At 37.1% G+C, this 26,617-nt stretch overlaps 1 protein-coding gene across 2 annotated transcripts in view; it reads right to left on the bottom strand.

Annotated features, from left to right (window-relative positions):
- adgrv1 (adhesion G protein-coupled receptor V1) overlaps window positions 1–26,617 on the bottom strand; it is a 153,736-nt gene that overhangs the window by 39,302 nt on the left and 87,817 nt on the right. For both annotated transcript variants that reach the window (XM_073839689.1, XM_073839690.1), the window contains exons 81-82: window positions 25,673–25,833; window positions 25,474–25,574 (exon numbers count right to left, since the gene is read on the bottom strand). In XM_073839689.1, the coding sequence (XP_073695790.1) occupies window positions 25,474–25,574; window positions 25,673–25,833 (262 nt within the window). The remainder of the gene's footprint in view (window positions 1–25,473; window positions 25,575–25,672; window positions 25,834–26,617) is intronic.

Raw genomic sequence — 26,617 nt, 5'->3', positions numbered from 1 at the left:
TGTCTTTATGTGAAATAGCTTATTCAGGTCAGTACTAAATAAAAAATAGCAGGCATTTTGTACGGTTCCTCTTATTTTGGTCAAATAATTAACATTTAGCAGATTCTGCAAGATATATGTATACTTTTGACCTCAACTGTATCTACCTTTATAAAATTCTATATATCAACAAATGATATACAGTAAGCATTTTATATGAATATATATTCTGACAGCTGACCTTAGAGTCTAGTTTCCTGTTTACAGTTAACAAACTTCTGCGTTTTTGGTGCGACACGGTATAATCCAAGTCCAAGGGCCAAAGTACATTTCAGAAACAGTGCAAAACCTTATCAAACAAAAACAACTGGGTAGTTTCACCTTGTCTGTGACCTCTCAGAACTGTATTTGTGGACACAAACTGGCAGACTACTCTCACGTGGAGGGCACTAGGGTAACGGTCTAGTCCGTGAATACTGTGACCCTTTCAATACAAACAACACAGTGTTTTTCAACTAAACTGAGAGTCCCTGTTGGGAAACCAAAATTAGGGGAAAACTGTGCCTGTGGAAAACCTATCCTGGCTGCTGAGTGAAGGGAAATGTGGGGTCATTACAGATGGGCTGGCATTAAATGAGGTACTGTCGGGATAAAAGTCAAGAGGACAGCGAGTGGTGTGAGAGGGAGGTGTCAGCGCAGGAAGGAAAAGAGGGCAGGGATGTCCGCAGTGTGCAGTGTCCATCAGGTGCATGCTGGGAAGCGTGATTCTGGGTAGTCGTGAGCTGGCGTGGAAATGTGGTAATGCTGCCAAAAAAAAAAGCTCAGTAGCGTATGTGTGTTAGTTAGCAGGGTCATGGTGTACTCTCATAGACAAACAAACTCAAAGCCTCGTTCGACCAAACATATTCATTTAGAGACTGTCGTCATCTTAGTTTGTGACCTACATTTTACAATATTAAGTGTTATTTTTGAGGTTAAAAGAGACCTATTATGCCCCTTTTTACAATATATAATATATTTATTATATCATTTTGAAAATAGCAATTTTGATTGGAACCAGAAACACACTGTTTTCGTGCATGGCTCTTTAAATGCAAATGAGCTGCTGCTCCCTGCCCCCTTTTCTAGAATAGGGCTGTGCATTTACAGCTTGTTCCTCAGATACTCTGCTAAAAACATCTGTTTGGTTTTGATTATTATGTCTATTGTGCTGAAATCATGCACCATATTAGTTTAATGTTCTTTCATGTTTTATTGCGCTTAAACTGTCAAATACACACAAGTTTATTTTAAAAACACACAAGTCATAAAAACTGTCTGTTATGTCTGTGAAGGTAAACAACTCGGAAAAAAATCTCTAGGTCTGTGTGGCCGTGGCGCAATATACAGTAAATAAATCAATAAATCCACTGCTCTCATCTCCTCTAAGACTGTGAATCTAAATAGTGATCTGTGCTCGTCTGTGCAGCCAACGACAGAACAGTTAACATGCTTTGCTTGAACTTCTGCCATGGCGTTAGAATTGGTACACCGTTGTCACTTGTAAAAACAAATCTTCCATAGTCTTATGTTACCAAAATACCAAAAGAAATTAGTTAGAAACAGGAAAAGCTTGAAAAAAAAAAAAAAAGGTATGACGTATGGAAACAGTTACTAGGATTGGCAAGGCTTAGCAAAGGCTCAGTTTTTCACAGAGCTTCTTCTGTGATCACATTCAAACTAAAAAACTCATTACAGGCTCTACAGTGACACCCTCATTAATGCACACCGAGGCAAAGCCCATGTTTTTGTTCCTGTAGACGTCCCTGGGGCGCACACCCGGGTGAGTAAACAGGGAGGAGATCCGATCGGGTTCCCATTCAATATGACCTGCTCACGCACACCCACTCAGACGATCACATCAGTAACACTAGCTGCTGACGGCGGGGACACCATCCCCCTCTCCTCCAATAACCTTTCTGGATGATTCTTTGATTCTTATGTAACAAAAGAGACATTCAGAAAGACTAATTCAGTTCATCAATCTGGCCCCTATAGTCAACAATCTATCCTTCAGTAATGTGTATAAATACAGGCAACATGGCTCCGGCTTAACAGTTCCTGAATAATAAGACATCAACACCCCTGTCATGTGAAACGCATGGCCTCCGATGACATAACCAAAGCTGTTTGGGGGACAGTGGTTCATTCAGGGGCTTGAGATCGGAGATGGGTGATAGAGAGCCACAGAGGAGATTAGAGGACCCTGTGTCTGGGACCTGTCCGGCCTGGAGATAACCCTCAAGACCAGATGCACTAGATAATGTGGATCTACTTATCCTTTCAGTGCAATCACTCTAAGCCATAACAGGGAGTGGCAGAAAATAGACCATACAATCTGATACATGCTGTGTTTACAGGACGGATGTACTGTGCAGCACTGTACCATAAACAATATGGGTGTAAACAGTACATGTGTGCAGAACAGCTCATGAGTTCATATCATCATGAGGTTAAAAAAAAACACCTGTACAAAATCTTTCCAATTGGTTTCAAATCACAACGTGACTCATTACTACATTTATTATTAAGGAGAAGTGAAAAAATGTATGTTAGAAAATGAGGAAAAAAATATCTTGTGTTTACGGGAAAGTGCCAAATCTGGCAATGAAACAATACACACTAACACATATGTGACTCTGGACCACAAAACCAGTCTTAAGTCGCTGGGGTATATTTGTAGCAATAGCCAAAAATACATAGTATGGGTCAAAATGATTGATTTTTCTTTTATGCCTAAAATCATTAGGAAATTAAGTAAAGATCATGTTCCATGAAGATTTTTTGTAAAATTCCTACTATAAATATATCAAAATGTAAGTTTTGATTAGTAATATGCATTGTTAAGAACTTAATTTGGACCACTTTAAAGGTGATTTTCTCAGTATTTTAATTTTTTTGCACCCTCAGATTCCAGATTTTCAAATAGATGTATCTCGGCCAAATATTATCCTATCCTAACAAACCATATACCAATAGAAAGCTTATTTATTGAGCTTTCATATGATGTATATATCTCAGTTTTGTCAAATTTAACCTTATGACTGGTTTTGTGGTCCATGGTCACATATAGGTATAAAGAGTAAAAATTGCAGTGAATGAACATGCTTTATGTCATAAAGTAAGCAGATTATAATATTCATCATTATGTTGGGTCAAAGACTGAATGAAAAAAAGTCTAAATGTTCTCTAAGGTCAATTGGTTCCTGATGAGACATAGAAACAGGGCTGTGTCAGGGCTGTCATTATAGAGATGAGTCATTCACAGCATTATCAGCTTTCTAATGACAGCGCTGGATTAGTGCCAGACAGTCCTACAACGCCGCTGTCTTATTTGACCTAATGCCCAAGAAAACTGACATTAGTTATTGGGGTTTGTTTGGTTCTTTGTTTGATTTGGTTCCTTGTTTGGTTGTATGATGGATGTAATATGTATTTATGTAAAATGGATTATGAAAATAAAGTCATCAAAATAAATGCCATCTATCTACCAACGTCCATGTAACAAGACCAAATTCATCTACAATGGAGATCAAAACATTTCAAGTTCACAAAATTTCATAAACTGATTGTACAGTATAAAACACTTAAATGCGCTATTTAAAAAAAAGAACAAATTAGAGAACACTTACAGATACAGTACCTTGCAAAAGTATTCATACCCCTTCATTTTTCACATTTTATGTTGCTGCATTATGTTAAACATCTCTACACTCCATTCACAATAATGGCAAAAAAAAACAGGTTTTTAAATTAATTAAAAACAATTGCAAAAAAGATTATATTGCATAAGTATTCAAACCCTTATCTGGAAAACATTTAATTTAGCTCAGAAGCATTCATATTGCTTGTAGATGCTACTACACTTTGAGTGGAGTTAACCTGTGGCAAATTCAGTTGAATGGGTATGATTTGGAAAGGCAGACATCTCTCAGAAAAGGTCTAACAGCTGAAAATGCATATCAGAGTAAAAACCAAGGCCTGGAGAGCTCAGAAACGGGATTGCATCAAGTTCAGAAGACATTCTGCTGTATTGAAGGTTCACAGAAGCATATAGTCTCCATTACTCTTAATAGAAGAAGAATGAAACAAACACGACTCCTCCTAGAGTTGGCCTCCTGGCCAAACTGCAACTGATGAAGAAGGGCTTTGGTTAGAATGGTGACCAAGAAGCTGATGATCACTCTAGTTGATCTTCATGATCATATTCTACTAACTTCTGACAGCTGTAACCCTCCATAATTTTAGTTGTAATTTTCTTTTGTGCTACAGTGGTTGCAGTACTCTATTTTGTTGAAAACAGTGATCAGAATTAAAGTTTTTTTGTTGAAATGTTAGTAGAACAGTGACATACCTACAGCTGATATTCCTTCAAAATCTGAGCGATGAAAATGAGCAATATTTCAGAAAAAAATAATCTATTTATAGATTGTTCTCAAATATATATTCAGATGAAAATGATCTAGATTTACAGGTAAATTCAGGTAAATGCATAATAGGGTGCTTATATATTTTTGCAGAAGTTAAAAAAAGATTGTAAAAATTGTAGAAATTATATATATTCGTTTCTGCACACACATCGTGCTATCAGTTTAAATAATTAAAACTAAATCATTACTTCAAACATTAAAGTTGCTATGGTGAGAAAGCAGCTGGGAATGTAGATGTAAACAACATTTTTCCAGCTAAACCACAGCTGATTTGGAGTCTCTACAGACATGTTTTGCCCAGAGGAAGATACTGAGCTTAAAATAGTCATAGAGCATGCATTAAAAACATTATGTCTTGACTGACAGGCAGATGACTGGGGAAGCATGTATGTTGACAGCTCAGCCAGGAGCTGCAGAGTAAAAGCAACTTCAACATGTGCAGCAAGCTGCTTTGGTTAAAAAGCATCTACCGAAGGACAAATCAATATAAAACACTACCAATGACTCTGTGATCGAAGTGTCTGCTTTATGCATATCACTGGTCTTGAGACATCTTCTATAATCCCAAACTCTTTATTTATGTTTTTCATGATCACGACTGCATTTTCTTAGTGATCTCAGCATCACAAAAGTGGTTTTATTTTATCTTACAAGATAAAAAAAGTACAGTACATCACTCATAATTTCTCTAGGCAGCCGCAAAGCATTTAATCGACTCCTGTCAAACATCGCTCTATAACCATGCAGACATCTCGTCACACAAGTTGGCAGGGAATGAACTGACCACATGTCACTACAGCGTGAATGACGATAAACATGTTGCCTCCTTATCAAGTGTCAGAAGCTGATTTGTAAGACTGGATGGAGTACCTGATCAAAGTAAAAACGAATTCACTCAGCCGTCTTGCAGCAGTACATAATTTAATATGTGCAAGTGGATTATGTAGGCTACAAAGTTATTTTTAACTCCATATTTTTCATCAAGCACACGTCTTTTTTATTATTATTTTTTTTAAAGGATACAACTACCTGAGAAGCAGGTAAATGCCCTAATCTCTGCAGTGTGTTGTTTTGTGCTGTCTGCTGCACTCAGAACCACTCCAGTCCTGTACTCCATCGGTGTGCCTTTGAGTGCTACTATATATAGATACTGTGTTAGTCACACATGCACCTCCCCCCTTTTCCAAAGCCGACTATAAAGGAGTCAAGCAGTCTGTGGCCTCGAGCTGATTTCCACACACATCAGTCAGACAGGTAAACCTTAGTACTATCCCTGTGGGCATACATACTGTGCAAAAATAATGTGTGAAAAATAATCTGGAACAGCCCAATGATATACATTATCTATGTACAAAACACTCAAACAACTATCATCGCCAGCTGATGGAAATTTGTACATGCGGGGTGATGTGAAGGCAAAAATTGCAGGGTAATAATATAGCAAAGATCCATCTGCCTTCCCCCTCAGAAGGGAGAGCCGGCTAGGCGGTTTCCTGTCTGGAGGATGCATATGTGTTTGTCATCAAGCAACAAGCAAGATATATATATATATATATATATATATATTTATATATTTGGCTCAAGGTGTGGTATTAGTTGCTGTTTTGAAGAATAAATCAATCTCAACGGCTTTACACCTACTTACATACACACAGCATAGCCAGAATAATACTCATTTGGGATTTCCTAAAATGTCCTCTTAATTTAAAAAACAAAACTCAACATCACTCCTCAAATCTAGAACAAAACAAACAACAAAAACAAAATCCATCAATCCCTCCAAAAAAACCTAAACCCCCACAAAACAAAATCCATCAATCCCTACAAAAAACCTAAACCCAAACCAAAACCCAGCAATTCCTTTAAAAACACAAACCCAACCTAACCCAACCAAACCAAACCAAACCCATCCACCCCTTCAAAAAACCCAAACCCAACGCCTAATCCAACCAAACCAAAACCCAGCAATCATTTAAAAAAAACCAAACCAAATTAAACCAAGTCTCATCAATCCCTACAAAACACCCTAAACCCGAACCCAAAACCCATCAATCCCTTCAAAAAACCCAAACCCAACAAAACCAAACTAAACCTAGACTCAATCCCTCAAATAGCCCTAAACACTAAACAAAACTATACTCAATGCCTCCAAAAAACCTAAACAAAACAAAACCCATCAGTCTCCTTTCGAAACCCCTAAACCCAAACCAGAACAAAAACCCAACAAATCCTTCAAAGAACCCAAACCCAACCAAACCAAACTAAACCAAGACTCCAAAAATAACCTAAACAAAACTTATCAATCCCTACAAAAAACCCTAAACCCAAACAAAACCCATCAATCCCTTAAAAAACCCAAACCAAACCAAATAAACAAGTCTCATCAATCCCTCCAAAAAAAACCCTAAAGTAAACAAAATCCATCAATCCCTAAAAACCCTAAACAAAACAAAATCCATCAATCCCTTCAAAAAACCTAAACAAAACAAAACCCAATCCCTACAAAAACCCCTAAACCCAGACAAAACAAAACCCATCAATCCCTACAAAAAACCCTAAACCCAGTAAAAACAAAGCCCAACAATCCCTTAAAAAAAACCAAAAACAAATCAAAACCCATCACTACCTTCTAAAAACCAAACTAAACCTAGACTCATCAATCCCTCAGAAAACCCTAAACCCAAAACAAAACCCATTAATCACTCAAAAAAGACCCTAAACTAAACAAAACACATCAATTCCTCCAAAACCTATAAACCCAAACCAAAAAAAAAAAACCTAACCCAACCAAACCAAAACCCATCAATCCCTTTAAAGAACCCAAACCAAACCAAATCAAAACCCATCAATCCCTTCTAAAAACCCAAACCTAACCCAACCAAACTAAACCGAGACTCATCCATCCCTCTGAAAAACCGTAAATCCAAAACAAACCAAACTTTAATCAATCCATTCATCCAAAAAACCCTAAAGCCAAACCAAGGCCCATCAATCCCTCAAAAAAAAAAAAAAAAAACTAAAACCAAAACAAAACCCATCAATCCCTCTCCCAATCCCAACCAAACCAAACAAAATAAAACAAAGCAAAAAATATAATTTATTTTAAATTAAAATATTTTAAACAATTAATAGGGTGTATATGTGTTTATTTTTATTTAGAGTAAATATATTTGATCAAGTTAATTCTGTCAACTGTCATCCCAAGTTTATTCACAAATTGCTTGTTCATGTGCCAGAAAAAAAATGGATCTGAGTAATTATTACATAAAAAAGGCCCCTAAACAGTATTAGTGTACTGTATGTAGTTTCTTTTTATTTGTCACTGTACAACATACACCCACAATATTTTCTGAGTATGAACAGAAAATAAATAAATACAAGAATTAAGAACACACATATACACACCTTTTTTTTAGAAATTAGAAGCACACTTTTTCTTTAATTTCCAGAAGAAAAAAAATGTGGCAATTATAACCATCATCATCAAAGAACATCTCAAAGGGTCAATATGCTCCTCTCAGTGATCTGCTGCTGATGTTGACTTGGCACAGGGCGCTAATAATAGCCCTGGCCAAAAAGATTACATCACCAGGGGAGCGTGAGAGATGAGTCACGTCAACCAGACGCTCCGAATCTTCAATGTGTCATTGATAACACCATCCTGCTTCTCAATTGCCCTTTTTCTTTCATTTTCTTCCCCCCACTTCCTATCCCAGCCCCCTCCTCTAACAGCTACCGGTCTAAACTAGCTGGTTCCAGACTCAGCAGCATCGTGGGTGTTTCCTCAGCTCACTTTTGTTCAGTGGGAGCCAAAGGCACAAATATCTCTGTTCTATAATTTCTTCTTTCTGCATTCATTCTCAACCGGCAAAATCCCTCATTGCTCATGACAGGGCTTTCCCCAAACTGTCAGGTCTGACGGGAATTTTTTTTTGCACAGTCTTTCATCAGCTAAAGCAGTTGTGGTTGCGCACCTCAGGCATGTACTACGTGATGTGCTGTATCATTCTGGGACTCCTCAAGAAAAGGTGATATACGCTAATAGCTGTGGGATGAGAGTAGTGGGTCAGTGTGGGAAGGCCACACCTGATGTGTGACTCACATGCACGTGTGCTAAGACTTGAAAAAACACTGAGAATGTTAGAAGAGTGGGCAGGTTTCATAAGGAAGTTTTCATCATCTACATCCTTCTGAATTAATTTTCGCAATCTGGCTTCAGACGGAGACTTGTCAAGACCTTGAAAAAGTAAAAAAGTTATTTATGTGAGAGGATGAAAAAGTCCTTTTAAATGTTTAATTATTTCAACACTTTCAGATCTCAGATCCTCACTGAATCTAAAGGAAGAACTATGACTGATAAAACATATAATCTCACTGAAGTTAAAACACTCTAATTAGGCAAGTTTAGCTTATTAGACATTTGTGTAAAACAAAAAAGACCAACATGAATTGATCTTAAAGCAACACTAAAGAACTTCGCTCCCTCTACAGGTTGGAAGCGGAATTGTCCATTACCGCTGTCGTAAATAATTGAACTCTACCGTCGCGTCACATGCACGTTATTTGTTTGGAGGCTATCCAGGACCGGCTTTGGAAATAACGATGTCCAGTGACAAGGTAGAGTATGTTGCATGACTTTATGAAAGTATGAAAACGAAATAAAACATAATAATGAAATAGTTTGCTATTTTTTTTTTCCGTAAAGCAAGTCGCATTTGTAGTCTCATTTGAACTACAAAACCGCGACCCGACGACCCAAACTTACATAGTGCTGTTCTGCCCGATAGAGGGTCGCAAAGCGAATACGAAAGTGCCGTTTCACCCTGTTATGAGTTGATGAACCACTGATCAAACATTATTTTAAGGTAAAAAAAACTCTTTAGTGTTGCTTTAAGAGTTCACAACAATGTTATCACAATTAACATCCAGTTAAAAGGAGAACTTCACTTTCACAATGAAAATTTCCTGATTATTTAGGCTACTCACTGCCATGTCATCCAAGACGTTCATGTGAATGAGATGAAACGAAAGTTTTTGAGGAAAAAATTCCAGGATTTTTCTCCATATAGTGGACTTCAATGGGGATCAAACATACAACGATGTCAGGTGATTGTGAAGTTGGAAAAGAAAATGACAAATTAGTTGAAAATGTAATTATTGTGGGTGAGGTTGTTTCAATTTTTAGATATTACTGATTTTGGATAATATACATAAATCTACATCTGCATCCTAACTCAAGCTACTATCAAATGTGGCAAAAAAAGTTATATTATCAATATTATGAGGCAACACAAACCTGTTTCTTAATTTAAAACAATACTATTCATTAGAACATGTAGAACGAAGACATTTTTTTAAAATTATTATTTTTAATTTAATTTGTTAAAGAAAAATGATTTTTTTCTCGAACTGGAACAAAAATCTGTCTAAAAACTTGAAGGATATAAAAATGTGTCATTTATCATGATAATTATCGATATTGACTGATATGAAAAATATGAAAAAGATTACACATTAAATGTAAGTAAAGTGTCTACTTTCAAGATTTCAAATAAGTTTTTGAAAAATAGAACAAAATTTGGTTAAAATAATGTTACACTGTCATTCAGTGCAACACAATATTTAAACATTACATTTAATCAAAATTAAAAATTCAAACAATGTGCTTATTCTGACTTGTACATATTAAAATATATAAAAGAATAAGGGAGCATATTTTCACAATTTTAAACATTTTAAATTACAACTAATTAGTATTTGGGGTGAAAATGATTTGTCTTTTAATATGTCATAAATTGATTTTAGTTGCAAATATGCCTGACAAGACTGTTACACTGAATGACATTTTAGTGTGTCTTCTGTAAAAAAAAAATTTGCTCAGAAAACCAAAAATGCTATTAAATTAAACTGATAACTTTTTAATATTTTTCTGGATTTTTTATTGTTTTTATGCTTAAACCCTTTTTCATTTTTGACCCCCATATCACCCAGCCCTATTAAACAATATGTACATTTGTATTTTTCTATAGAAAATGACCAATGGTTTGGCTAGATTAGACTCTTATTCCTTGTCTGTGATTGTGTAGAGCCCTTTGAAGCTGCACTGAAACTGCAATTTGGTTTTTATGTCTGAAGACAGAAAAATATGAACATCTTGGATGACATTGGGCTGAGCAAATTATCAGAAATTTTCATTCTGGAAGTGAAGTTCTCCTTTAATCCAGACCTCATGTTTATGCAATGTTATTTTGTTCTGAAACGCATAACTCCCGCTAGACTTACAAACACTCTGAGTGCTCAGACCAACAAATACACACATACACACTGACCACTGACGTTCAGTGGGACATTATTACACCCTTGGCACTAGCCCGGATGACCTGCCCCCTTTTTTCTTTTGTTCATGATTACATTTCAAGCCCTTATGCAAGCTTGCTTTCAGCAAGGACAGGGAAGTCCATTGTTTTTGATGACATATACGCAGTCAGCAGTCAAAAAACTATTTGGGATTTGCACAACCCTGCTACTGTGCATAAATGTCAAATTTGGTTCTGAGAAAAGCTCGAGCATCATTTACGTAATTTACAGACATAATGAAGACATGCAACAAAGCAAAAATAATGCATCACTGAAAGTTCACTAAAGACCTGTATGTTTAAATGACTTTGAAAAGTGGTGACAGGAACTTCAATCATCCTCTTCAAGCCAGCTTTAGCTGAATAACATAGCAGCAGAGACTTCAAAGTCTGTTTTATCATTTTTAGAAAATCTCCTTGAAGTGTCTGTGATGAAGCCAAACAAGCTTTGGTCCCTCACTTCTAAACTCTCTGACACTGTGTTGCTGTTGTCACAAATCTCCTAGCTACCTGATACTGCTAGCGCTCTCCTCTTCAAAACAACACATGCTATCGTTCAGCTCATGCCAGACTGCAGCAAATAGAAAAGCAAGCCTCAGTGTTGGCTATCGCGCCGACACGTTTCGGGTCAAAGCGGACACGCCATCCAGCCAAAATAAAAATGATCATGGGAACACAGTCATAAACAGACCTTCAGAATAACAATAATGACTGGAGAAATGAGAAAAAAAGGTCAGTACATTCAGTACTGTGCGACACAGTACCTTTAAAAGAACTATTATTGAAAAACGATGACTGACACAATGATTGTTTGAATGATTGAAAGTGACTCTGTAAATGTTAGAAAACAGGATATTAATTAACAACCTCACAATTCTCTCTTTAATCTCCAACTGGGAGATTGACTGAAAAGCACTTTAGTGTTTAATGGCTTTGTAACTCACCTTGAGACAAACAGTGACTTAACAAGCAGAGAGACACAGCACACAGCACACACACACACACACACACACACACGTTGGGTTTACATGTTTTATGGGGACATTCCATAGGCGTAATGGTTTTTATACTGTACAAACCGTACTTTCTATCGCCCTACACCTAAACCTAGCCCTCACAGGAGATTGTGCACACTTTTACTTCATCAAAAAAACTCATTGTGCATGATTTATAAGCCTGTTTCCTCATGGGGACCTGAGAAATGTCCCCACAAGGTCAAAATCTACTGGTATTCCTATCCTTGTGGGGACATTTGGTCCCCACAACGTGATGAATACCAGGTACACACACACACACACACACACACACACACACACACACACCAAGTCATTATAGCTCATGACAATCTCACTTTGAGATGTCCTTCAGGTGTACTAGCTCCTGTCATATTCAGATCCACATCATGTTATCATTTATGCATGTAGGCATAAAACCGAGCATAAAATGGTTTAAAAGGGCGTCAACCCAAGGGGTCACACTTCCCCAGCTCATTCCAAGGTTTTTCTGTCTCTGTATGAAACATCATGGGGAGTTTTTTTCCTGCTATTAATTAGCTTGTATAAGGTCATAATGCAATATTTCATGTTAAAAGTGCTTCAGAGCTATATGCAGTTGAGGTCAAAAGTTTACATACTCCTTGCAGAATCTGCAAAATGTTAATTATTTGACCAAAATAAGAGGGATCATACAAAATGCATGTTGTTGTTTATTTAGTACTGACCTGCATAAGATATTTCACATAAAAGATGCTTACAAATGATAGTTGAATTTATAAAAATGACCCTGTTCAAAAGTTTACATACACTTTGATTCTTAATACTGTGTTGTTACCTGAATGATCCACAGCTGTGTGTTTTACTTTTTGTTTAGTGATAGTTGTTCAGCAATCCCTTGTTTGTCCTGAACAGTTAAACTGAACAACGTTCTTCGGGAAAAAATCCTTCAGGTCTTACAATTGTGTATTTGAACCCTTTTCAACAGTGACTGTACAATTTTGAGATCCATCTTTTCACACTGAGGACAACTGAGGAACTCATATGCAACTATTACCGAAGCTTCAAGTGCTCAATGATGCTCCAGAAGGAAAAACGATGCATTAAGAGCCAAGGGGTGTAAACTTTTGAACAGAATAAGGATGTGTACATTGTTCTTATTTTGCCTAGTAATGCCATTCAGAAGCTACAATAGATAATTACATGTTTCCCAGAAGACAAAATGAGTTAAATTTTTCCTGATCTTCATATAATATTGTATCATATAATTCACATTATTACAAATTTTAATTTTTGATTAAATAAATGCAGGCTTGTTGAGAATAAGAGACTTCTTTCAAAAATCTTTTTTAAAAATCCCACCGACCGACTTTTTTCATAGAATACTAGTCAACCTGCAGTCTTCCTGCATACTGATCCCAGAACAGTCTTGCCTGTCATGAAAAAAAGCTGAATTTGCAGCTCTGTGCTTTCACAATATCATTTGGTGCTCAACAGCAGTCCCTTCATCATATCTTAACCTTTTTACAGTGTGCTTTGCGTGCTGTTTTCTCCAAGGATGCTGTTTTTTCCAGCTTTTGCTTGCTCATATCCTAATTAATGTAGGTTTATGTGAAAAGTGCAATACTTAATACATATTTACATGCATTTCTATTAGATTACACAAACGACCCCAGGGTTAAGTGGGGGGAATTTATTACCATGTTTTCATACACTATAGATCATTCTGGTTTGAGAATGGAGCTACAGTGACCCCTACAGCCACAATACAACAATGCAACTTCTAGGAAGACCAGCAGTTTACAGTTCCTGCATTGATAACTGTAAGTAAACATATCTATTTAGAAAGTTTATCATAAGGATAAAGAGTGTTGACAATTTGTTTTGGCCACGTCACCATGCAGACTGCACACAGTCACGCAGTCAAACAGCACTAACAAAAGAAATTAAAATAGGCCTGAAGTTTAATGAAATGGCTGTTGATGGTTTCCTTCCTCGCTTATCTGACGGCACATCCTGAAGCTTCTTGGAAATCTGACAGAAGCCTGGTCCCTCTATCTATTCTGAAACATACACAATGGCCTTTGGCTGCTTCTTTCAGTGCTCTGGGTTCTGTCCTTGTATTGTGCACACACGTTTTACTGAGTGGAAATGCTAAACTAGAATGATCAACTTCCAGTTTGGATGTAGCACATCATCCGTGTTGATCCCTGCAAGGCTGAACAAGTCATTCTCAAATTAAACTTCTAAGTTTATACCTGCGCATGCTAGAAAGCAATACAGTGTGTTTTCACATGGGCATGAGTGACTAGCTGTGCCAGCGCTGACCCTCATTCTTTGCAAAGTCAATAAACAAACAAGAAAGGCAGTTTATCAGGTGAAGCAATGCCCTGTCTCACCCTCCAAAGTTCAGACCAAATGAACTATGTGCTTCCCAGGTATCCAAAAATAGAGTAGGCAGGCTCGCAGAGTCCAGAGGTTATCCAGAAACCGTGCTGACAGACCTGCGCTGATAGGACTGTTCTGATCGGCTGCCAAATCTGAACTGCATTAAGAGCTATTTTGACGAGCAGAATCTAAATGATAATGATGGGGTCTATGGACAATAAATTAAGCTGGTAGGAGCAAAAATGCACATTAGCCACAGTAAGTGACTGGAGGTTTTTGTGTAGTTACAGTATGTAAAACGTCAAGCATTACTGGTCTCTCAGAGCAAACGCACAACATTACAGTCAAAATGTAGTTTGATTTAAAACATGCAATTTTCATGTCTGATTTTCACTGGACTGGTACAATTCCAGATAGACTAAAGAGTTAATATGACACTTTAAAAATGTCATTAAGAAAATTCAAACTGGAATCAAAGTGTATTTAAACAAAGTACAGTTGAGGTCAAAAGTTTACATACACCTTGCAGAATCTGCAAAATGTTCATTATTTTACCAAAATACTGTAGGAGGGATCACACAAAATGCATGTTATTTTTTTATCTAGTACTGACCTGAATAAGATATTTCACATAAAAGGCATTTGCGTATAGTCCACAAGAAATAATAATAGTTGAATTCATAAAAATGGCCCTGTTCAAAAGTTTACATGCACTTGATTCTTAAAACTGTGTTTTGATCCACAGCTGTGTTTATGTTTAGTGATAGTTGTTCACAAGTCCCTTGTTTGTCTTGAACAGTTGAACTGTCCACTGGTCTTCAGAAAAATCCTTTAGGTCCCACAAATTCTTTGATTTTTGTGTATTTAAAGGGATGGTTCGGAGTAGAATTGACTTCATTGCTATGCACTCCGAAGCCCATCTAAATACCCCATCCGAAGTTTTTCTTACCTTAGTCAAACATTTATGGAGATATTAGAGTTTTTCGAATTGCTTGTTACAGGAGTGAATGGTACATGTGATGTATCTCGTAAATTGCACCACTAAACGTGCAAGTAATCTTACCAAACTTGTACAGTAGTGTAAATAGGATATGTACTCACAAAACGCTGCAACAGAACATTTGTAAGTCCACCATGAGTGTTTTAAAAACACGTTTTACCCGAGAACTACTAGTCTCAAAAACTACAAGTCGACGTCACTTCCCTGGTTTGAAAAAAGCACGTAAAAGTCCTCCTACTACATCTGTGTGCATGTCAACTTGTAGGAGGACTTTTACGTGCTTTTTTCAAACCAGGGAAGTGACGTCGACGTGTCGCCATTTGTAGTTTTTGAGACTAGTAGGGATCGGGTAAAAGTTGTTTTTAAAACACTCATGGTGGACTTACAAATGTGCTGATGCAGCGTTTTGTGAGTACATAACCTATTTACACTACTGTACAAGTTTGGTAAGATTACTTGCACGTTTAGTGGTGCAATTTACGAGATACATCACATGTACCATTCACTCCTGTAACAAGCAATTCGAAAAACTCTAATATCTCCATAAATGTTTGACTAAGGTAAAAAAAAAACTTCGGATGGGGTATTTACATGGGCTTCAGAGTGCATAGCAATGAAGTAAATTCTACTCCGAACCATCCCTTTAAACCAGAGGTCTCAAACTCAATTCCTGGAGGGCCGCAGCTCTGCAGAGTTTAGCTCCAACCAACTCCAACTCACACCTGCTTGGAAATTTCTAGTAATCCTGAAGACCTTGATTAGCTGGATGAGGTGTGTTTGATTAGGGTTGGAGCTAAACTGTGCAGATCTGTGGCCCTCCAGGAATTGAGTTTGAGACCAGTGCTTTAAACCCTTTCCAACAATGACTGTATGGTTTTGAGATCCATCTTTTCACACAGAGGACAACTGAGGGACTCACATGCAACTATTAAAGTAGGCTGAAGCGCTCACTGATGCTTCAGAAGAAGAAATAATGCATTTAGAGCCGGGGGTTGAAAACTTTTTTAAATTTGAAGATTAGGGTAAAATTAACTTTGTTTTCTGGGAAACATGCAAATATTTTCTTTAGCTTCTAAAGGGCAGTACTAAATGTAAATGAATGATATTTATGCAAAATAAGAAACATGTACACATCTACATTCTGTTCAAAAGTTTACACCCCTGGCTCTTAATGCATAGTTTTTTCTTCTGAAGCATCAGTGAGCATTTGAACCTTCTGTAATAGTTGCATATGAGTCCCTCAGTTGTCCTCAGTGGGAAAAGATGGATCTCAAAATCGTACAGTCATTGTTGGAAAGGGTTCAAATACACAAAAATGCAGAAAAACCAACGAATCTGACAGATTTTTTTTTTTGAACAGCAGGCAGTTTAACTGTTCAGGACTGTTCAAGGGATTCATAAACAACTATTACTAAACAGAACAAAAAACAGCTGTGGACCATTCAAATAACAACAGTATTAAGAATCAAGTGTATGTAAACTTTTGAACTGGGTCATTTTTGCAAATTCAAGTATTATTTTCTCTTGTGGACTGTATGTAAACATGTGAAATATCTTATTCAGGTCAGTACTAAATAAAAAAATAACATGCATTTTGTATGATCCCTCTTATTTTGGTAAAATAATCAACATTTAGCAGATTCTACAAGGTGTATGTAAATTTTTGACCTCAACTGTAGAGCGGTATGCAAAAAGCAACCACATTAATATTAAATAGTAATACATTTATTGTGCTGACATAAGAACAAGACACTTTTAAGATCCTGTAATAAAGTTGATTTATGAAAGAGTGTCTTTAGAAACAAACAAGTAAAATGGGAGTACAATAATAGTATCAGAGTATAACATGCAATGACATGGCTCTCCGACATTAATAAATGACTGAAACCAAACATTATTTTTTAATTTTGTATTAATTTTTCAACACAATTTGTTATATATTTCTGTTAGCGGTGGCCCAAAAAGTCTACATTATTGTGCTGTCTGTATGAATGCTGTTGAGAACTGTGCTAAAGATCAGGCCAACTCTCTGCTTCTGTTTGCAGTGCTTTTTTTGGTAAGAAAAAAGGCATTCAAGGCCTGCCATGGGTCATTTGGGGTCATCACTCGGTAGCTAAACCCAGTGCTGGGAAAAGGAAAAGAGCCATTGGTTGAAGTTTCCAGGAGGACATGATCTAAGCACACATCCTAATCAAACAACAAACCAGATGATGACATCTCATAACACGCAGTATTTGCTCGCAAACAAATGCTCTCAGGAAAAACAATATGGAAAGCAGACACAAGCACCATAAGAACAAAACCGTGTTAGTGTTAATATCACCAATAAAACTAAATTACAGCTCACATAGGCACAATCAATAGTCGGAAATAACTAGGTTTGCAGGTCCTGAAGGAAACAGCAGTGCTGGCAAGGCAGCAAAATAATGGTGTTAAAGTTTTAGGTAAAATTAGTTTTTAGGCTTTGGATCTGCGTAAATGCAATACCAGTGAAATGAAAATTAATTATCAACAGAGTCCTATAGGGCAGTGGTTTGTACTGAATTAACTGCAGAAGTTTGTGGAGAAGAAGCTGAAAAAGATTTTTTATCCAAAGTGCCTTATAGTACAATCATTGAAGAAAGTCTCAATGTAGAAACCTGTAGTTAAATGCGTATTTCAATAACAGTTGATGAACCATGCTGTACCAGCTCAACCAAAACCCCCATTTCTATATTTTACCGTTCAAAGGTTTGGGACTGGTAATGTGTTTTTTCATTTAAAATTACAAGATTAAAGTCGTAATATTTCAAGAATAAAGTCAAAATATTTTAAGAATAAAGTTGAAATTACAAGAATAAAGTTGAAGTATTTTGAGTCCAAATGTTTTCAGAATAAAGTCAAAATTAGGCGAATAAAGTAAGTATGTAGAAAAAAAATGGCGAAATGTTTCAAGAATAAAGGCAAAATATTTTGAGAAAATGTCAAAATTACAAGAATTAAAATTATATTTTAAGAGTATATTCTAGCGTGTTGCACATGCAAATGGCCCGGATTGGGAGCACCTAGAGATATTCTAAAGTCTCTTTCAAAATCTGTCAGTTTTATAGCGAAATACAAACAATATGTCTATTACAATAAAGTGTTTTTCAACACTCTTTAATGTGGCACGGCAGATCGCTGTATTCACCTCAGTTTAAGTGGCAGCATATTGATCAGTCATCTTTCCAATTACAACCAGACATTTGTTTCATTAAATTAGGCTATACTGTTTTTTTTACATTCCCTCTGATGTTCCTTCACGCTTATATTGTGATATAAACTTGAAATAAAGAGGAAAACACATTTATAATTTGTATTTCATGATAAAATTAACAGAATTTGAAAGCTGAGCTGTGTTATATTAAAAGCGATGGAGCACAAAATGATTGCGATTACTGGGTGGCTGGCGCGCTGCAAATAATGAATGGAAGACATTAAATAGCCTAATATTTTCAATACAGCTTGGGAATAGTCACTTACATACCTCAGAAAAGACAACAATAGAACTTTAAACTTCAGAATTTATTGGTGTTTTGAATTAAATACATGTAAGAAATGAACGATTGGATGCCACGGATGTTTTTGTGGTAGGAATTTTCACAAAGACAACAGTATAATTTAATAAAACGAATGTCTCCTTGTACTCGAAAAGATGGCTGATTCACACGAATACAACAATCTGTCCCGCCACAAAAAGACCGTAAAAAACACATTGCTGCAATTTTAAAAGCTGAGACTTTGAAATATCTCTCGGTGCTCCCAATCTAGGCCAATTGCATGCGCAACTTTAATCTTGTAATTGCTACGAATGAATTGACTTTATTCTCATAACATTTTGACTTCATTTTTGAATTTTAGTTTTTAGTATTGTGACGTATGTCCAAGTAAAACAGCTTCTGAAATGTAGGGCAGCATTTCACCCTTCGGCGGGAGTTTGATTGCTTTTCTGAGCGGTTTTAAGCATGTTGCTATGTGCCCCCAAGTGTGACATTGGCTAGGGATGCACCGATCCGTATCGGCCGATCACTTGCGCGTTTTGTCAGTAAAGCCGGTTCTGTAATCAGCGGTAAATGCCATCAGGTGCGTGATTTCACGTTGAGCCATATATACTACACACAGCCGTTGTTCACTGACGAGCTGCGCACTTTCACACTGATAATGAACATTGATTTGCGCAGCTCGTCGGTAAACAACGGCTGTGTGTAGTATATACGGCTCAACGTGAAATCACGCACCTGATGGCATTTACCGCTGATTACAGAACCGGCTTTACTGACAAAACGCGCAAGCATTATCGGCCGATTCGGATCGGTGCATCCCTAACATTGGCCCTTAAAGTTTATTTTTCACTTGTTTTATGGTTGAACAAGTGAACTCTATTTGTGAGTCTAATTGTATAAAAACTAGGGGTGGGCATAGATTAATTTTTTTAATCTAGATTAATCTAGATTAAATCTTGGAATTAATCTAGATTAATCTAGATTAAAATGGCTAATTTGAATTCTGCTGAAGGCATTCAGAATATGTGTGCTAACCAAATAATGCCTAAAAGTAAGTCTTCGAGAACGGGCCAGGTGGCGCATTAGATCAGGCGCTCATCTCCTGTTTCCAAAATGCATCACAAACTGCTTGACAATTGCATTTACAACATAATTACCTATACAAACTTGTGTAACCAAGTACTTCTGCGCAAAAGGCTGCACGACGTGCGCGTTGCCGTTAAATACAGACGCGCACGGGCATGGATTTCTGCGTGCATTGTCTTCCATTAAACTGCGTTGCTTTTAGAAGCGTCAATTCAGTTGTTGCATATAGTTTAATGTCTTTATTTCGGGATTATCAAAGTAAATTATAGTAAAGATTTTACTGGGGCACAGCAGATTTTCACTGGGGCACGTGCCCCAGTAAAAAGGGTCTAGCAACGCACCTGCCCTGAAGCGGCTTCATAACTTCATCCATGTTTGCACGACTCGTTTGATGTGGTAATTTCACAGAAGTTGAAGACTCGTTCTCGCCCCCTACAGTGCAATTCGACTAGGTATACATCATCCGCGCTAAAATATCAAGGTGAAAGTCATCATAGTTTACGTAGTTTAGACCCAGCTCCCAACCCAACTTTGAGAATAGATTAACGGCGATATTTTTTTTATCGCCCGATAAGAGTCTCACGTTAACGCAGCACGTTAACGCCGATAACGGCCCACCACTAATAAAAACATTTTATATTTGAAGTATTATTCATATCCATAACACAAATGGCATAGGACAAGTTAATATGCACCAGTTAGTTGTAATTACTCAGCCGCTGTGTGTCTCTGCGTAAAGAGGCCTTGACCCTTAGCAAATGAAACGCTGCACTGCACGGATCCAATTTGCCTTGTTCTCTGAGTCCGTGTATAGACCTCAATCCAGTTTGAGGCAGACTTTTTGAAAGAGGTGCGCTGTTGGTCTGAATAAGCATGTCTTTCCTTGTCATTCAAGTAAATTAACAGACATGGGCACAATTTAATTAGAGTGGGAGAACTCTGGCCTCTCAAACACCCTTCTTTTGTAATCTTATTGCATTGTGGGACCATCAAACTGTTTAGATTCACTAAGCAGGCCAAGTATGTATGTGTGTATTTGAAATTCTGTGTGTACTTCAGTGTTTGTAAGAAATAACAAGCACACACACACACACCTTAAACACCACAGGAAGAGGGCAGAGGGGAGTTTTGAGAGGTCCAGAGCTTTGCTTCCTTTTGCTCGACTTTCTCACAGGCATTGTTGTGCTCTTCCCAGACTATTTGACGTCAGTCATACCACGAGCGTCACTTTCCCGCTTATTGATTTACGCTGAATGGACATTCCCCGTCTCAAACGCAGCTCCCACGACCAGCTGAAAGTAAACTCTTAAAGTCTTTAAACATTCATCATAGTTACATGAACAAAACTTGGTGTATTCGTTGAGAATCTTATTATAATTTGCATCCAGTCTCCATTACCATCCTCATGACGATTATAAACAAGAGATACTGTCTAACTAGCAGCACAACTCTTTCCAACATTGAACATACGTTTCTTAAGCACCAGATCAGCAAATCTGAATGATTTCTGAAAGATCATGTTACACTGAAAGACTAAAATAATGGCTGCTGGAAGGGTTTTTTCTTTCTTTTTCAAACTTCTGAAAGGTAATGTTTATGATATGCATTTGAATATATCCTAAAGTCCTGTGTGTTTTGATAGTTTTAAAACCTAATTTTAAAATAAATCTTTAAAAAATACTGTTAATACATGTTGAGGCACTTAAAACACAAGGTTCACCTAAAGAATACAATATTTTTCCTAATTTTCAGTTGCGAATGTGGATGCTGTGGATAAAACTTTACGTCAGCCATCAATAAAACACTACGTCAGGGTCAATAAAGTAGTACTACTCAGGAACAAAACGTCATGAGTCATGAATCATTTTGTCCACCTGGATTCACGTAACAAATTAAATTGCTCTGAAAAGACTTCCCAGGAATTTCACAGCATTAGCTCATCATCATTAGCCTGCTATCATGCCGACTTTAAGTGCGGCCTCGTAACATACGTAATTCACAGCACACTCAACTTTTTCCATCTCCATCTCCAAACAAATGTGATCATAACAAATGTCAAAAGGACAAATGTATGTTCCTTTTGTGGAAATAAACATCCACCATATCACAGGAACACTTTATTTTGAGCTACAGTTCTAGTTTTCACAGTACTAGGTGAAACAGTTAAGTCTAAAATATACATAACCAGTCCAAACATTATAAGGTATATAGTGTTTAGACTGCTTATGTATATTTTAGACTTAATTGTTTCACCTAGTACTGTGAAAACTAGAGCAATTCCACACAAATGTCAAACTGAGTTGGCGAGGAACAGTTTCACAAAGAGATTGCATGCTGCACATGACACAGGCGACGTTAAGTGAACCTTATCAACTAACCTTCAGATAAATAAGATACTGCTGGATCTCAATTCTCAGAACTGTGCTGAAATGAGCGTAACTGATTGTGGGATACCCTGACCTCTTCTTCACTTCATTCTAGGACATTCAATTCAGCACAGAATTAAGGGGATGCCTCGGGGAAGGGGGATTTAATATACCCAAGTATATTCAATATATCTTCTATGTTGTCTTTGTGTGACAATGCTTCCACTGCACGGGTCGCCGTGTGTGTTAGTGTCTCCATATGTGTTTGTGTACATCTCATACATGAGCTGCAGGCATGTGAATCTAAAGGCCACCTTCCCGAAAAGCCTTTTATTGCTGCGGCTCGCTAGCTCATTACCCTTGATAAATGTGTGTTATTGCTGCTCATAAGAGCAGCCCTATCTGCACTTACATTTTGGGCCAGGTGAGCTAGTCCGGGTAAATTTCCACTAACTACAGTCTTGAGTTGTCGACCTGTCTCACCAACATGCTGTCAACGCAGGTAGTCAAGAAGAGACAGGCTATTGAAGAGAAAAAAAATGGCTGAAGGTGGCAAATGTAATAATAGGGGATCACAATACATTTTCTTATTCTGTATGTTTTATTTTTTCACCAAATTCTGTTATGTTTTTCTATTAAACTTTTTCAGGATTTCTGTAATCCATTTTTATCGATAAATACATGCAATTGTATTTATTTGAAAATAAAAATCTACGGAAATATATTTGTCACAATTTCTTCAAGTTAAACAGAAATTTTAGTTTGGCGGGTTGCTGTGAAGACCTTAGTTTCTGTTTGTGTATATACATATATATAATACTAGTTTTTCTAAAATTAAATGGTAAAATGCTCACAAAGAGACTTACAGAGCAGCTGGAAATGATATTTTGTGTGTTTATATCTTCATACAATGAGACAGCAGAGGCTGAAAATGTCACACATGCTTTAGTATGTGAGTAGTAAATGAAACCTCACGTCTTCAAATAGTCTTTTGCAGTTTAATATTCTCTGACACTAGTCTATATCAGGATTTGATTTAGGTATACCAACCTATTTTTGATTTATTTATCCAAAATTTGAGTTCTACAGTAAATTATGACTGGATTCCGTGACTCCATCCGCATCTTCCGCATTGCGAAAATCAGGGCTCTATGTAGGCATAGTAGATCAAATTTTCTATAAGTGAATTATGAAGTCAAATAATTGAAGTTGAAGTCAAACGTTTACATACACCTTGCAGAATCTGCAAAATGGTCAATTTTACCAAAATAAGAGGGACCATATAATATGCATGTTATTTTTATTTAGCACTACACTGAATAAGATATTTCACATAAAAGATGTTTACATCCACAAGAGAAAATAATTATAAATTTACTGAAACTCTAAAAATCAAATTAAGTTAGAACATGCAAAACAGAAGCATTGTACTTCTGGGTTTAGACTTTTGGACACCATTGTGTGTCACAAAAGACTTGGTTACAGAATTTAGAGTTTTGTATGGACTGTTTCTTTTAATTATTACTTACCCTCATTTTGTCTCCAAACTGTATGAACTTAAAATATATTAGGAAGAACAAATGGTAAACAGGAACTAAAAGTATTTGCAAAATGCTGCATAAATCTGTCAGATGTTAGACTGACATATGGAAGATGCTTTTGTTGCATTCCCAATGTAGATTGTGTGCAAATACTCTTTTACAGATGATTATCAGATGTTTGTACACAACAACACGTCCAGATGATGCACTCTTTCTCAGACATCTCAGTGATGCACATGTGCTTACTGGGAAGTCCGGAATCGACTTAGATCAAAACCTTTTCCAAGTCTAGAGGATATTTATCTTATAACCTATTAACATCCTCTGACAAAACATGAGCCCAGCTGTTGTCGGTACCGAACCTGTATGACGCATGACTTCTTGGGATGGTCAGACTGGAATTTTCCATTGAACACCATCAAGGTAAAGAAAAGCAAAACAATTAACGGATGACAGAATGCGACCGGGTTTTTCTGAGCCCTGTTAAGTAGAGCCATGTTTGTTTTCTTCTTTTTCTATAAGTGAGCAGGACCAGTGGAAAATTCCCACTCCGGTCCACAGGTATCAGACCACTGACTAAATGACCCCCCTCTTCTTTGGATAGTTCGGTTGTCAGGGCTTAACAGTCTAGCCCATTTGGATGTGTTCGCCCAAGCTGCAATGACACATTTCTTAGAAAATGTTATCTTCCCCCGCCTCACCGAATCTAAACGGGTACAACCGTGTGCATTTGAATCTAAAGGCTTGCTGAAGTTCTTGGGTTTCCCGACGTGCTTGGTCTGAAAGAGATACGTGCAAAAAGACACCTTCAACACCTGTGCATTCACGCAAAACTAACCCGAACCGAAGTTATCTACTTTAAATCACTGTTTTTAACAGACGTGACTTGTGCAGGAGTTTCTGATACCGTCTTTGTGTATTCAGGTTACAGTACAATGTCTCTGACGCACAAACAGCGCTGTAACGCCTTCTACTTTTTGTGCAACCATATTGACATGTCATTCAATGCACGCCCAAAACATCCACTTTTAGTTTTTACTAAATTTAACGCAACTCCTGGGACTCAGCAACATCACACTGTACCTTTACTTGCTCAAAGACAAGCCAAACATCCTCATGGCAAACTAGGCCACATTACATAGCAAAAAGCGTCATGTTGACGTCACAGCTGTATCACATTTCTTAGGACCAGCGTCCTAGATCCTGATACTGATTCCCAAGCACAGACTGTAAGTGGATTTCAGCCTCACCATCACATTATTGGTCACTGTTTGATACTGACGTAACGCACACCGGATAAGTTTATTTATACATTACAGGAACAAAAGGAAGTTACCATCTTAAACCAGCATGAATTTACATTCATCCTGATTAAAGGGATAGTTACCCAAAAAATTACAATTCAGTCATTGAGTAATCACCCTCATGTCGTTCTAACCCCATAAGACCTTCATTCATCTTCAAAACACAAATTAGCTTTATAAATTTATGGTTGAACCACTGAAGCCACATGGACTATTTTAACAATGTCCTTACTACCTTTCTGGGCCTTGAATGTGTCAGTTGCATTGCTGTCTATGCAGGTTTCATCAAAAATATCTTAATTTGTGTTCTGAAGATGAACGAAGGCCTACAGGTTTGGAAGGAAATGAGGATAAGTAATTAATGCCACAATTTGCATTTTTTGGTTAAACTGTCCCTAAACTACAATAGGCATGCTGTTTGCCATTTAAACTGAACTGGTTGACCACATTACTGGTTAAGTTAGGTCTTACCTGAGTCCCTAAGCAGGCCACCATCATGTGTGTGAGGAGTTTGGCAGCGAACATTAAGAATCTAGAGCACAGCACATGAGACACAACGGCCAAGGCAAACCCTGTGGGTGAAAGACAGATATATATACTGTACAAAATCCTGAAGACATAGGCAATGCATGATTTCTTGGTGGGATTTTTGTAGACTGTGATTAGTTACCTGAGATACAAATGAAGCCAGCAGCATAGAAGGCCTCGTTGAATGAAGCCAAACTTGATGGCTCTGCATATGCTGTGTAGACGGACAGATGCGTACAGGCACACTCCACGAAATTCTGACTGTCGTCCACCACACGACAGAACTGACCGTCAGACAGCCAACTTTCACAGGAGAAATCATAGTAAAATAATCAGGACAAGCCAAAAAAAAAAAAAAAGTCTCTTTTTGATACAAGTTAAAAGTATAGTTGAGGTCAAAATAAGATAAGAGGGATCATACAAAATGCATGTAATTTTTTAATTGAATACTGACCTGAATAAGATATTTCACATAAAGACGTTTACATATACAAAATCACAAGAGAAAATAATAGTTGAATTCATAAAAATGATCCCGTTCAAAAGTTTACATACACTTGATTCTTAATATTGTGTAGTTACCTGAATGATTCACAGCTGTGTTTTTTTGTTTAGTGACAGTTGTTCATGAGTCCCTTGTTTGTCCTGAACAGTTAGACTGCCTGCTGTTCTTCAGAAAAAAAACCTTCAGGTCCCACAAATTCTTTGGTTTTATGGCATTGTGTGTATTTGAACCCTTTCCAACAATGACTGTATGACTTTGAACAAACTGTAGGACTCATATGCAACTATATCAAAAGGTTCAAATGCTCACTGATGCTTCAAAAGGAAAAACGATGCATTAATAGCCAGGGGGTGAAAACTTTTTAAATTTGAAGAACATGGTAAATGTAACTTACGTAATTTTGTCTTCTAGGAAACATGTAAATGTCTTCTGTAGTTTCTAAAGGACAGTACTAGATAAAAAAAAAATGATATTTGGGCAAAATAAGAAAAATGTAATCTTCATTCTGTTTAAAAGTTTACACCCCAGCTCCTAATGCATCGTTTTCCCTTCTGAAGCATCAGTGAGCGTTTGAACCTTCTG

Source organism: Garra rufa, chromosome 5 (genome assembly GCF_049309525.1).
Source record: "Garra rufa chromosome 5, GarRuf1.0, whole genome shotgun sequence".
Taxonomy (NCBI): domain Eukaryota; kingdom Metazoa; phylum Chordata; class Actinopteri; order Cypriniformes; family Cyprinidae; genus Garra; species Garra rufa.
This window is presented reverse-complemented; position numbering and strand designations above follow the sequence as displayed.